Source organism: Bubalus bubalis, chromosome 17 (genome assembly GCF_019923935.1).
Source record: "Bubalus bubalis isolate 160015118507 breed Murrah chromosome 17, NDDB_SH_1, whole genome shotgun sequence".
Lineage (NCBI taxonomy): Eukaryota > Metazoa > Chordata > Mammalia > Artiodactyla > Bovidae > Bubalus > Bubalus bubalis.
Window position 1 is genome coordinate 289,800 of NC_059173.1, and position 12,173 is coordinate 301,972.

At 65.6% G+C, this 12,173-nt stretch overlaps 1 protein-coding gene across 1 annotated transcript; it reads left to right on the plus strand.

Annotated features, from left to right (window-relative positions):
• The first annotated feature begins 2,295 nt into the window (after positions 1-2,295).
• On the plus strand, positions 2,296-5,073 carry SLC25A1 (solute carrier family 25 member 1). Its single transcript, XM_025267160.2, has 9 exons — positions 2,296-2,473; positions 2,692-2,799; positions 2,874-2,973; positions 3,066-3,204; positions 3,547-3,631; positions 3,773-3,877; positions 3,969-4,084; positions 4,165-4,238; positions 4,443-5,073. The coding sequence occupies exons 1-9, from the start codon at positions 2,389-2,391 to the stop codon at positions 4,555-4,557; spliced, it is 927 nt and encodes a 308-aa protein (XP_025122945.1). The 5' UTR covers positions 2,296-2,388; the 3' UTR covers positions 4,558-5,073.
• The last annotated feature ends 7,100 nt before the right edge of the window (positions 5,074-12,173 follow it).

Consider the following 12,173-nt stretch of genomic DNA (forward strand, 5'->3'; position numbering starts at 1 on the left):
GAGCCCAGGTGGACTGTTTGCTCTGGGGCTTGAACGTCAGGAACAGGGTTATCACCAGTGATTGCAGAGACTAAAGGGGAAGCGGCTGGAAAGCAGGACAGGAGCTGCTCTGGGACGAGCTGAGGGGCGGCCAGGCCGACTGGACAGTGCTGAGGGGCCCCGACAAGAAGGCCAGGCCCCTCCTTTGCCAGTGGCGACCCAGGCCCTGGGCCTCCCGCCTGGTGAGGGTGCACCCTCTGGGAACCCAGGGGGGCCGTGGGTGCAGCTCCCGTGGAGGAAGGGCAGGGCTGGCTCTGCTCTGGCGGGCCGGCTCCCTCCCAGACCTGGGCACACGCCGGACGCGAGTCTTCTCACCTGGTGCGTGTAGGGTCCCAGACACACAGTTGCTGTTGCCCCGAGAACACGGTGTGTGTCCACCCCCACCCCAGGCGACTGGTCTCAGGGGTGGGCGGCCTGGGCTGGCTGAAGCCAGGCAGTGCTGCACTCGTGACCCCTGGTTAAGGGGCACTGCTCCGGTGCCCTGGTGGCCTAGTGTCCGCTCGAAGGCCCAAGACCGCAGCGGAGGCTGGAGTTCATCAGGCCGCCACCCCATCTCTGCCTGGTTACGGATGTCATGGTGGGTAGCCCGGGTGCCCGTCCTCTGCTCTCCCTCTCGCGCGGGCTGCATGCTCCTGCGTGCCCCAGGCACGCACACAGCCTGTCGTATGGGCACTCAGCACTCCCCTCTCTTCGCAGATGGACAGATTGGGCACCCAGAGAGCCTGAGGCCCCACCCCACTCCTGCGTGGTAGGTGGCAGCTAGTAGCCCCCGTCCCCTGTCCCTGGGGGGAGGGGAGGGGAGGAGAGTGGGGAAGCCTTTGGCTCTGCCCTCCCCTAGCTAGGCTCCGGGTGGGGCAGGCCTCCCGGAGTAGAAGGGTCAGTGCTCCAAGGTTGCTGGGCCGGCACCTCCTTCACTGTCGCTGACCCTTGTGCCCGGCAGCTGCCCAGCTGCAAGTGCCGATGTTCTGGCCCCGGCTGGCCCCCTCGTGCAGTGAGGCTTCGCTGACCTTGCTCTGGGCAGCTGCCTGGACGGCGTGCCCTCGAGCAGACAGGGTGGTTGTAGGAGGCTGCAACACAGAGGCTGCACGAGGGACACCGGCCAGCTGTGTGGGCAGGCAGCCCGCGAGCCTCAGGCCTCCCACCACGTGTCCTCCCTGCCCAGCACGAAGGTCAGCCTGTTTCTTACTATTTTGATTGGGCATGCCTGGACCCAGTGGGCTCGGCTAAGTATGTGCCTGGGTGGGGCCCCACAACAAGGCCCATGTCCCTGCGGCTTCTGTGTGCTCAGGGCTGGCCTGACACCCTGCTCCTTGGGCCCCTGGCCGCTCAGGGGCAGCAGGAGCTCTGCTCACCACCCGGGCCTCTCCCTCCCCGGCCGCCGCTCCGCTCGCTGACTGCGGGAGCACTGCAGGCCCTGCCTGCCGGCTCCCCCGCTGGCTCCCGGGCTCAGCTCTGCCCTCTACGGGTCCCTAACCTCCCCAAGGAGCGCCTCACCAGGAAGCACAGAGAACTCGGGGGTGGGGGTGGGGGGGCGGGGAACGCCCGGGCGTAGTTCATTTTGCCGGGGTCCAGTGAGTGGTGGCCCCGCCGGAGGCCGGGGCGGCCACAGACTGCTCGAAGCAACCGCGAGGGGTGGACTCCAACCCCCGGGCCCTCTGGCTGGAGTCCGCCCTCCTGGGGAGTGGAGCGCGAGGACTCCCGGGCGCAGAGGCAGGGAGCCCTGCCCACTGCGCGCCCGGGGAGCTCCCCTCCGGGTCACGTTGTGGCCCCGCTGGGCAGTGCGTGAGCCCTGCACGTTAAATGAAAGTCGGCGTGTCCCCGCTTCCCCGTCGCGGCTGGCGCGAGCGGGCGGGGCCCGAAGCGCTGAGGGGCCTCCTCGGGACCGGGGGGGTTGGCCGGTGAGCAGAGCGTGTCGGGGCCCTGCACCCACAGTGCGCGCCGCCCGGAGCCCCAAGTCCTGGGGGGGCGTGGTGACCGCGCGGCGCGTCGGGTGAGGGGAGGCCCCGCCCTCCGGGCGAGGGGGGCGGATCCTCGGGGCGGGGGCGGGGCCGGGCCCGCGCGGCCATTGGCTGAGCCGCGGGGCCGCCCGACCGTGGGCGGGTCCTAGGAGCGGGGCCGGGCAGGGCCGCGCGGCCATTGGCTAGGCCGCAGGACCGCCTGTCCGCACGTTCCCGCGAGCTCGGGGTGGGCCGGGGGCGGGCCCGCACTCGGACCACGCTGGGAGGAGCCCTGGGCCGAAGCAGCGGCTCCGCCCCGGCCCATAACCGGTGCCGCCGCCGCCGCCGCGACCGAGCGCTAGAGCTCGGACCCGAGGCCGCCGCCGCCGGGCCCCCGCCCCGCCCGCCCGCCATGGCCGCACCCCGCGCTTTGGCGGCAGCCGCGCCCGCGCCGGGGAAGGCCGCACTCACTCACCCGGGGAAGGCGATCCTGGCAGGTGGGGCGCGCGCACCGCGCACTCGGACCCCGACCTCGCTGCGCTTCTGGGCGGGCCCGGGACACCGGCTCCGCCGCGCTTCCGGGCGGGCGCGGCCCCCGGCGCCCCGCCGGGACCGCGGGGGAGGGGGAGGCGCGGGCCCGGTCCCCGGGCGGCGGGCATAGTCCGGGCGGGGGAGGGGGTCCCAGCGCCGTCTGGGTCCCGGTCTTTACTCACAGGCGGCCTGGCGGGCGGCATCGAAATCTGCATCACCTTCCCCACCGAGTACGTGAAGACGCAGCTGCAGCTGGACGAGCGCTCGCACCCGCCGCGCTACCGGGGCATCGGTGAGTGGGGGCGGCCGGCGGGGGCGGGCGGGCCGGCCGGGGCCGGCGGGGTCGCTGAACGTCCCCTCCCCCAGGGGACTGCGTACGGCAGACAGTCCGCAGCCATGGCGTCCTGGGCCTGTACCGCGGCCTCAGCTCCCTGCTCTACGGCTCCATCCCCAAGGCGGCCGTCAGGTGAGGCGGCTCAGGCCCCGGGGTTCGCGGGAGGGAGAGAGCGAACCCCGGCCTCGCGGCGGCCCGGCTCACGCCTCAGCCTCCCGCCCCAGGTTCGGGACGTTCGAATTTCTCAGCAACCACATGCGGGACGCCCAGGGACGGCTGGACAGCACGCGCGGGCTGCTGTGCGGCCTGGGCGCCGGAGTGGCCGAGGCCGTGGTGGTCGTGTGCCCCATGGAGACCATCAAGGTGGGCAGGTCCCCGTAGGAGACAAGGCGCGAGACAGCACTGGGGCGGCGGGGTGGTGGCATTGTGCCCCGCGGAGACTGTCGAGGTGGGCAGGAGTCTGCCCGGGGATCCCGGCGCAGAAAGCCCGCCTGAAGAGCCTCCTGGGGGCTGGACTCTATCCTCGAGGCAGTGGGAAGATAACACTGCCTTAAAAAAACTTAGCACAAAACAAGGTAACACGTGTCTGCTGCCTAAGTTGTTTGAAAAACTAGTAAACATGACGGCAGAGGCTCCTTCGTAAGGCGGCCAGGTGCGCCCGCGCCCTGACCCCTGGAAGCCAGCGCCTTGCCGCCTCTTCCTCAGGTGAAATTTATCCATGACCAGACCTCTGCCAGCCCCAAATACCGAGGATTCTTCCACGGGGTCAGGGAGATCGTGCGGGAACAAGGTGAGCCGCTCGGCCTTGCCCTCTGGTGGGGTCAGGGACCTGGGCCAGGCTGCCCAGGGCCGCCACCGGCGCTTCCTGCCTTGGCGCTCCTGCGTCTGTCTGGGAGGCCGTCGGTGTGACGGCCGTGCCTGCTTGCCCCAGGGCTGAAGGGGACGTACCAAGGCCTCACGGCCACCGTGCTGAAGCAGGGATCCAATCAGGCCATCCGCTTCTTCGTCATGACTTCCCTGCGCAACTGGTACCGAGGTGTGTTCGCGGCCCAAGACCCCCACTCCAGGCCTGGAGCCCTGCCCTCGCCCGCTATCCCCGTCTGACCCCAGCCTTCACCCCCATCCAGGAGACAACCCCAACAAACCCATGAACCCACTGATCACTGGTGTGTTTGGAGCCATCGCAGGCGCAGCCAGTGTCTTCGGGAACACTCCACTGGACGTGATCAAGACCCGGATGCAGGTGGGGGCGGGGCCGGCGGGGGCGGGGGCGGGGCCTGGGGCGACCCTTTACCGAGGCTCCTGGCTATTGGTGTCCTGCAGGGACTGGAAGCACACAAGTACCGGAACACGCTGGACTGCGGCCTGCAGATCCTGAGGAACGAGGGACTCAAGGCGTGAGTGGGCGAGGGGCAGCGGTGCCTTCTGCACCCCAGGCCCTCTGCACCTTCCCCCCAGGCCACCCGCACCCCGGTGCCCCCACTCTGGGCATCCCCAAAAGGGTCCACTCTTGCTTTCTCAATCTCTGACTCCTCCCCCCCAACACCCCCCAGAGCCGTGCCTTGTGCCTTCACTGGTCCTTCCACCGCCTCCCTCCCCAGGTTCTACAAGGGCACTGTCCCGCGCCTCGGCCGGGTCTGCCTGGATGTGGCCATCGTGTTCATCATCTACGACGAGGTGGTGAAGCTTCTCAACAAAGTGTGGAAGACGGACTGAGCCCTGGGGTCTGCGTGCGGGCTGTCCCCAGCGCCCCCTTCTTACAATTCCAGTGCAGTCGTGCCAAAAGGCCCCTTCCCTGTCCCGCGTACTCCGTGGCCTGGGTGTCCCCTGTGGCCGTCGGGTCCACACGTGCCCTGTGGGCTGTATACCCCCACCTCAGTGTCTGTGTGTCCAGCTGAGACTGTGTCCCTCTGGCCTGTGAATCTGCCCGCTTGTCCACGTGCTTGTGTGCCTGTGTTCCATGTTTCGTGTCCTGTGACCCGGGGTGCCCGTGTGGCCGGGGTCACGTCCCAGCCCGGTGCCTTCCACCCTGGGCAGCAGGGGCAGTGCCCCGGCCCACCACAGCTGCCTCCGGGCCTCAGCCTGGCCTCACTGCATTCCAGGGGCTGCGTGGCCCCCGCTTTTCCCGCCACTGGCCTTAATGGCCCTCGGGCCCTCCCTCCGCCCGGGACAGGGTGGCACCTGCCACTCTCAGGACCACCCTTCCAAGGCAATAAACCGGATCCTGTTGCAGCCTCCTGTCCCTGTTGTGAGCCCACATGTGGGTGGGCAGTGGCGCCCATGCCTCTGCCAAGGGCAGGCCCACTCCTCACCAAGGACACTGCCAGGGGGCCTGGTGGGCAAGCAAGCTGTGGCATGGCGCCAACCCCCGGGATGCCTGGCGCCAGGCCTTGCCTGTGAGCAGGAGGCAAGGTCCTGCAAGAGAGCCGGAGGGTGTGTCCTTGGGGGTCATCTGGCGGGCAGCAGGTGGTTGGGCCTGGAGAAGGGGCTCTTGTCCACCCTGCAGCCTGGGGCCCAGCCCACCTCACTCCCTCATGGTTTCTCGGTGGTCTCCTCATGGGGAACTGCTTTGGGGTGACCATTTTCTGGTGCCCTGAGACTAAGCAAGAGGCCCTTAATGCTTCACCGAGGCTGGGAGGTAGTGGGCACTTGGGGCCCTCACCCCACAGCACTGAACTTCAGAGTAGGGTGTCCCCCTGCTGGAGCCCACCTTCCGCCAGGGCCCAGGCACAGCTGGGAGCCCAGCCCAGCACAGGGGCAGAGAGCCTTGAACCGGAGGGTCCCCCTGGCCCAGATCTGGCTGGAAACCACCTGCGAGCCAAGTGGAGGAGGTGCCTCAGGCTGTGCGGGGGCAGAGGGACCTCGTCCAAGTGACTCTGCAGCAAAAGCCACACAAAGGACTTGGCTCAAGTAGCAGGCAAGCCCCACTCCTGGAGCTGTTCCCTTCAGGGGAGAGCCCCCACAGCACCTGGACCCCTGGCGTCGGGTAGATCTGGGCGCCAAGGGTGGGTTTGAGGGGTGCAAGGAGCAAACTGTGCCCTCTCCTCACAGGAGAGGGAGGAGAAAGGGCCTGGCAACAAAGCTTGACTGCTCACAGGCTGAGGCAAGCCCCGTAAACTCCACTTCCCAACTGTGAAGTGAGAACCCAGCCCTGTGGGCTAGGAGGAGGAATGCTGTAGTGTCTGGAGGGTGCTGAGAACACTCTCTTCAGAGGGAGCCCTCAGGGAGATTTAGCAGGGCCCCGGGGTCCCAGCTAGTTCCTAGACGTGGCGGAGCCCCAGAGCTGGGCCCTGAGGGGACACGCCACAAGTACCTCTGGGAGTGGCGTCTGCTCACTGATGCCTACCAGCACCCCCAGCCCTGTCCCCACCTCCTTTCCTAAAGAGGAAGGGGCCGGGCTGCACTGAGCCGGAAGGAAAGTGTTGGGACCTGTTCCCAGGAGGGGCAGGGCGCCCTCGCCTGTGCCAGAGCACAAGGTGGACGGCAGGGGACCCAGACGGGAAAGGTAGTGGACCTGGGCCTGCGTCCCCTGGGGCTGTAAGCGAGGAGAAGCCACCCGCCCCCCACCTACTCCACCTGTTGACAGAAGGTGGGATTAGTCAAAGCCTCGGTTCTGCAGCTGAGACTTCAGGGGAGTGGGGCTGGGGCACTGTCTGAGACAATGTCAGCAAAGCCGGAGGGAGCCAGTGCAGAGTGGCTAGAGGGGCAGGCAGGTGTCTGCAGAGAGCCCAGTGCACTTAATCAAGGTCTGGAACACCGCAGGGAGGAAAACGACGGCAGGGAACATTGCCCTTGCAGCACCAGGCCAAGGGGCAGAATGACGTGGGCAGAACTTGGAGCAGTTGAGAGGCGAAAAACTCCACTTCCAGGGTGGTTCTCCCCCGCCCCACCCTGGCCAACCTGGACACACAGGTCAGGGCCGGGGAGAACCCTGGGGGCAGCTGTGCCTGCATTATCAGAGGAGTTGTGAGCAGACTGGGTCAGGGTATCCGGCCCACAGCCAGAAACGTCTGAGCCCAACTGGAAGCCACTCAGCATTAAGCAACCTTCACCTGGCATTGTCTTGAGCCCGGGGTCATTAGGAAGTGTGCCCAGGACAATGGCCTCAGAGACAGGCCGAGGGAGCAAAGGGTGAGATGGTGGCCATCCCGGGGGGCAGGTCTTGGCCAACTCCCAGCCCCATCTCACCACTGTGTGGCTGAGGAGGGGTGTGCTACCCCGCCTCTAGGCAGGGCCCCCTGCCCGACTTATTTGAACCCTCCCCTACTCCACTACCCTACAGGCATCCCCTGGGGTTTTCCATGTCCTTGTGTAGGTGATGAATGGCAATCAGAGCTTAGTACACACACAGAATCCCCTTTTAGCCAACAAAGAGAATTCCCTGTTTTAGGTTGTCCTCAGCCTTCACAGCAAACAATCAGAGCTGAGGACGCCAGACTACTTTCCTCACTGACATTCTACTTCCTACGTGTTCTCAGATTCCCTGCACAGAATCCGGTGGGTCTGAGGACCTGCGTCCTCAAGATCTGGGAACAGGGCCAGAGAGAGAGAGAGAGGCGGCCACAGCAGAGAAGGGACCGAAAAGGACCGCGGGCGGACCACAGAGAACAGCTAGGACCGCGGAGAGACGCGGCCTAGGCCGACAAAGCGGGTGCCCCAAGGAAAACACGGCGGCCCCTGGCCGTGGCCCGGTAGCTCGCCTCCTTCCACGCCCACCTGAGACTATGCGAGAACCACCTCGTCTGCGTGGACCGGGCCGGGCCCTGAGCCCACCCTGCCCACCACAACCGTCGTCACTTTTGTTTCCTCGGCCGGGCCGGCCACACCTATTTATTCCCCCGCTGGCCGGGCCTGGACCTGAGACCCCACTCGGCCAGAGGCGTGGCTGTCTCCCGAGGAGACCTCCAGGCAAGGGCCATCTCAGTCCGTGTGCTCAGACGCCTGCGGCGGCCCGCCGCCCAGCCCCCAGCTGAAAACCGGCCTCGGGCTCAAGCTCTCGGGCCCGCCGCCGGTCGGCCCGCGGCCGCTCTCCAGGAGCCCCGCCTCCGGCCGGTCGACCTTTAGCCGAGGGCCCGGGGACCTCCCTCACACCTGTGTGACCCGGCGGGCGTCTGCGCCCGCGGGGCCTTCGGCTAAAGGTCGGCGCGGAGGCCCGGAGACACCAGAAGGGCCTTCCAGCCCCGTTCGTGAGGGAGGAGCCCCACGCCCGGGCCCAGTCACTGATGACGTAGGAGCGATGCGCCGGCCGATGGCGCCCTCGGGGCGGGGCCGAGGCTGGTGGGGGGCGGGGCCGCCGGCTCCCGGAAGTCCGGCGGCGCGCGCTGATGGCGTCATGGCGCTCCCGGGCGGTGCACGCCCGCGCATGCGCTCGGCCCGCCGCTGGACCGCCGCTCGCGCGGTACTTGTCGGGCAGCTTCCGACACTCGGGGCTTGTCCGGAGCCACCGCCATCGCCCTCCTCGACGACCCACTGCTCACGCTGGACGCCGCCACGGGCGCTCCTGACACGCTGGACCGGGGCTCGCGCCCATGTCTCCCTCCTGAGCACCCTTTGGCTCCCGAGTCCCCAGTGCCAGCCACGGGACCAAGGACACGGTCACGGGATGGGGCCGCGAGGGCCGCCAGCCTCCCCGCTGCTGGCCAGCTCCAATCCGGGCACCTGCTCCCACCCGCGGGCTCGAGTAGGGCGCGGGGGCCATGCCCCATCCCATCGCCATGGAGGAGGAGGCTGGGGCGGCATCGTGGTGCAGGCGCATCCCGCCGAGTCCTCCACCCCCGGAGCCCGTCGTTAGTGGGTCCGGGGACGCGCCCCTCCAGCAAACAGCAGTAGCACACCCGCACCATTCCTCCTTTCGGCCAAACCCCGCTCCTTAGATGGGGAAACCCAGGCAGAGACAGAGAGCCTGCCTGCGACCTATGAGAGCCAAGTCTGCACAGCCCCCACCCCCGGCCCCCTCAGTGAGGGAGCTGAAGATTGGGGTTGGGGAGGCTGCCGGTGAGACCACGTCCGCCGGGGCTGGGGTCCGTATCCTGGGGTGGGACCGTGGGAGGGATGGTCTGCAGACAGGGGCTCCTTGCTGGCCTCGGGCAGCCTCCCTTTGGTCTGCAGGACCGGCCCCCTGGCCTTGTGGGGTGGGGAGGGTGTCCCTTGCTGCGGAACCACACCTGAGGGCCAGCCGGGAGTGCAGAGGAGGAGCTGGCTGGAAGGGCGGGGGCCTCGCGGATGGACAGGGGCCAGTGCGCCCTGATCCCCAGCACAGGCTGCAGCCAAGACCCACTCCAACCTTCTGGGCCAAGTGCACACGGACCCCGTTGGTCTGAGGAACCGAGGGGTTCATCCCGCCCTCTGGGACTCGGGGCCAGGCTTGGCCCGGTGACCGCTGGGGAAATCGAGACCGGCCCCCGTGCTGGACTGCAGAGGTCCCGCGGCCGCGCCACTGAGGGGTCCACCACGCGAGCGGCCCGCTGACAATTGAGCGGCCAAAGCAGATTAACCCGGGTGCTAATCCCCGCTAATGGCTTCAGAATCCCCGGCGCCCGGCGGCTAAGCCGGCCTTTCTCCGCAGCGCGGCCGGCCCTCCCCAGCGGCCCCAGCCTGCGGCCGCGCGATGCTATCTCGGCCCCGCGGCGCTAATCCCCGCGCTCGCTTTCTTCCCGGGCCCGCTCGAGATCGGCCGATCGGCGCTTGATTATAGCCGCTATCGAGGGCCCCTTTGTGCCGTCGGCCCTAAATCCCCTAATTCCGTGATAAAGGAGGCATTAGCGGGCGTTCTCTACAGAGAAAGGCACCGGCATGAAAGAAAGCAATCAGGGAGTCCTGATGGCCTGGCCGCCCGGCCGGGAGGGGGCGAGGGGCGCGCCGCGGGGAGACGAAGAGGCGGCGTCCCACCCCCGTCCCGGCGAGCTGCGCCCGGGATCCTCCCCCGCCTCCACCCTCCCTGGCGGCAGAAGAGCCGTGCTCGCCGTCTCCCCTCTAGCCGCACGTTGGCATGTGCTGGGACCTGACTCCCAAACTCTCCCTGTGCCATGCTGAGCCCGCCTGGCGCCCCAGCCTCTGACTGTCCGAAGCCAGTGGTTTCTAGGGACTGAAGTCTCGGCCCTTGGCCCCTGGTGCTCCTCCCGCCCCCTCCGCCCTCCCTGGAGGCCCCGCCCCCACCATCCACTCCCTCTTTGGCACCGACCAGTTTGACCAGTCCTGGAAGCAACTTGGTCTGCTCTTCAGTCCGGGAGACAGAAGTGAGGGCGGCCAGGAGCTACTGGGACCGTGGAGGGGGTTGTGCAGGGACAGGTGGGGTGAGCAGGGAAGGCCGCTATACCCGGCCGAGAGCGCTGGGCCGCTGGCGGAGCTGGTCTGCCTCCTGGGCAACGGGAGGGAGGGGGCAGCCGGACAGAGGTGTCGGAGTCCAGGGGCCGGAGGAGCACCTCGAAGAGGCAGGCGGCTGATCCTCTTATCCTGAGCAGGGGAGCGCCGTGATTGGATCTGTGTGCAGAGAGGGGGTCAGGCCAGGAAAGTGGCCAGGAGTGCGTCGGAAGGCCGGTGTGGGGCCCAGGTGGCCGGGCATCGGCACCAGCGCTGAGAGCGGTGTTAGGACCTGCGAGGTGCGGGCGTGGGCGGGGCAGCCTCCCACATGGAGCCTGCTGCTCAGGCAGCTCTGAGGGCAGGGGTTGTCAGGAAGGCGCGTGGGTGGCTGGTTGGACGACTTACCTGGGTGGGTAGGTGTGCAAAGGTGGACCGCAGTGTAGGCGCGGTTTACCCAGGTAGCGAGGTGGAATGGTGGGCCATTTACCAAGGGGGATAGTGGGCGCGTGTGGACCAGCGGGTGGTATCCTGGAGGTGGCTGGGGCTCTGTCCCGACCACTTGAGTGCCCGGCTCGCCCATCCTGCACCTCTAGTTAGCACCCAGTGGCGGCCCAGCAGCGTCCACCTGGGAGCGTTGCCCTGGGTGATGGGGCCACGCGCATCATGGGGACTCAAAGCTGGAGCCTGCATCCTGAAGCAGCCCGTGTCCCTCCCATTGCCTCATGGGGGGCTTCCTGGGACACTGGCCTCTGACCCACGTGCCTTCTTGCCGAGCCCCCCTGCCCCTCCCCGGGCTCTGCCCTGCTGCCAGGTTGGCCACCCACGCCCCCCCTTTTGGTGAGCTTCCCAGCAGGCAGTGCTCTCAGTGTGCAAACCCCGATAGTCACCCCGGGCTTCTGTGTCTCCCCCAAAAGAGATGTTGAGGCCCTCGGCCTTGGTATTGATCCCCTTCTGGTTTCTACTGTTCACATCCAGTGTTCCCAGGTTTTCTTTAAAATACATTGTTCAGAGTTTACAGTTGCTATCCGCGGGGGTCAGTCCACAGCAAGGACTGCCATTACTGGAGGTGCAACTCGGCTCACTCATTTTAAATATCTTGTGAGGCTTTGCTAAATTGGAAAATTGCTACTTTTTTTTTTTTTTGGCCAATGATGAAGACTGAATCTGATCCCTCTACAATCAGGAACATGAGAGTGCCCCCTCTCCCCGTTGTCCAGCCACTTACTGGAGATTCTAGCCAGGGACCTGCCAATGCAACAGACACAGACTCAATCCCTGGATCAGGACACTCCCCTGGAGGAGGGCATGGCAACCCCCTCCAGTGTTCTTGCTTGGAGAACCCCATGGACCGAGGAGCCTGGCGGGCTACAGTCCATGGGGTTGCAGAGTCAGACACAGCTGAGCAGCACACACTAGCCAGGAGCTTAGGCAAGAAAATGAAGCAGAAGGCATCAGCGCTGTAAAGGAAGAAGGAAAGACTCTGTTCACAAGTGCCGTTCTCTTATATATAGAAAACCTTTTAAATCCACAAAAAATTATTAGAATAAACAAATTCTGCAGGCTGAAAGATACAAGATCAATGTACAAAATCACTTGTATTTCTATACACTTGCAGTGAGCAGTCCAAAAATGAAATAAAATCATTCCATTTACAACAGTACCCAAAAAAACAAAATGCCGAAGGATAATTTTAATCAAAGAAGTGGAAAAAAAAAGTGTACTCTGAAAATTACAAACAATGCTGAAAGAAATTCCAGATGATCTAAGTAAGTGGAAGAAGTCCTGTGTTCATGGACTGTTAATGTTTAGATGGCAAGACTCCCCAAATGGATCCTCAGATTCAGTGTAATCTCTATCAAAATTCCAGCTGGTCTCTTCGAATAAACTGATGAGCTGGCCCTGAAATTCACATGAAAGTTCACGAGAACTATAATAGTCAAATCAATGTTGAAAAAAAAAAACCTGCGGAACTCACACTTCTCAATCTCAAACCTCCAAATCTCAATCTCAACCGCAAAGCTCCAGTAATCAAG

Bases quoted from the DNA above. Each gene is read 5' to 3' on its own strand.
- SLC25A1 (XM_025267160.2), top strand. From the start codon at position 2,389: ATGGCCGCACCCCGCGCTTTGGCGGCAGCCGCGCCCGCGCCGGGGAAG. The intron at 2,800-2,873 runs GTGAGTGGGGGC...CCCCTCCCCCAG, and splicing joins GCCGCGCTACCGGGGCATCG to GGGACTGCGTACGGCAGACA. The intron at 3,205-3,546 runs GTGGGCAGGTCC...CCTCTTCCTCAG, and splicing joins GCCCCATGGAGACCATCAAG to GTGAAATTTATCCATGACCA.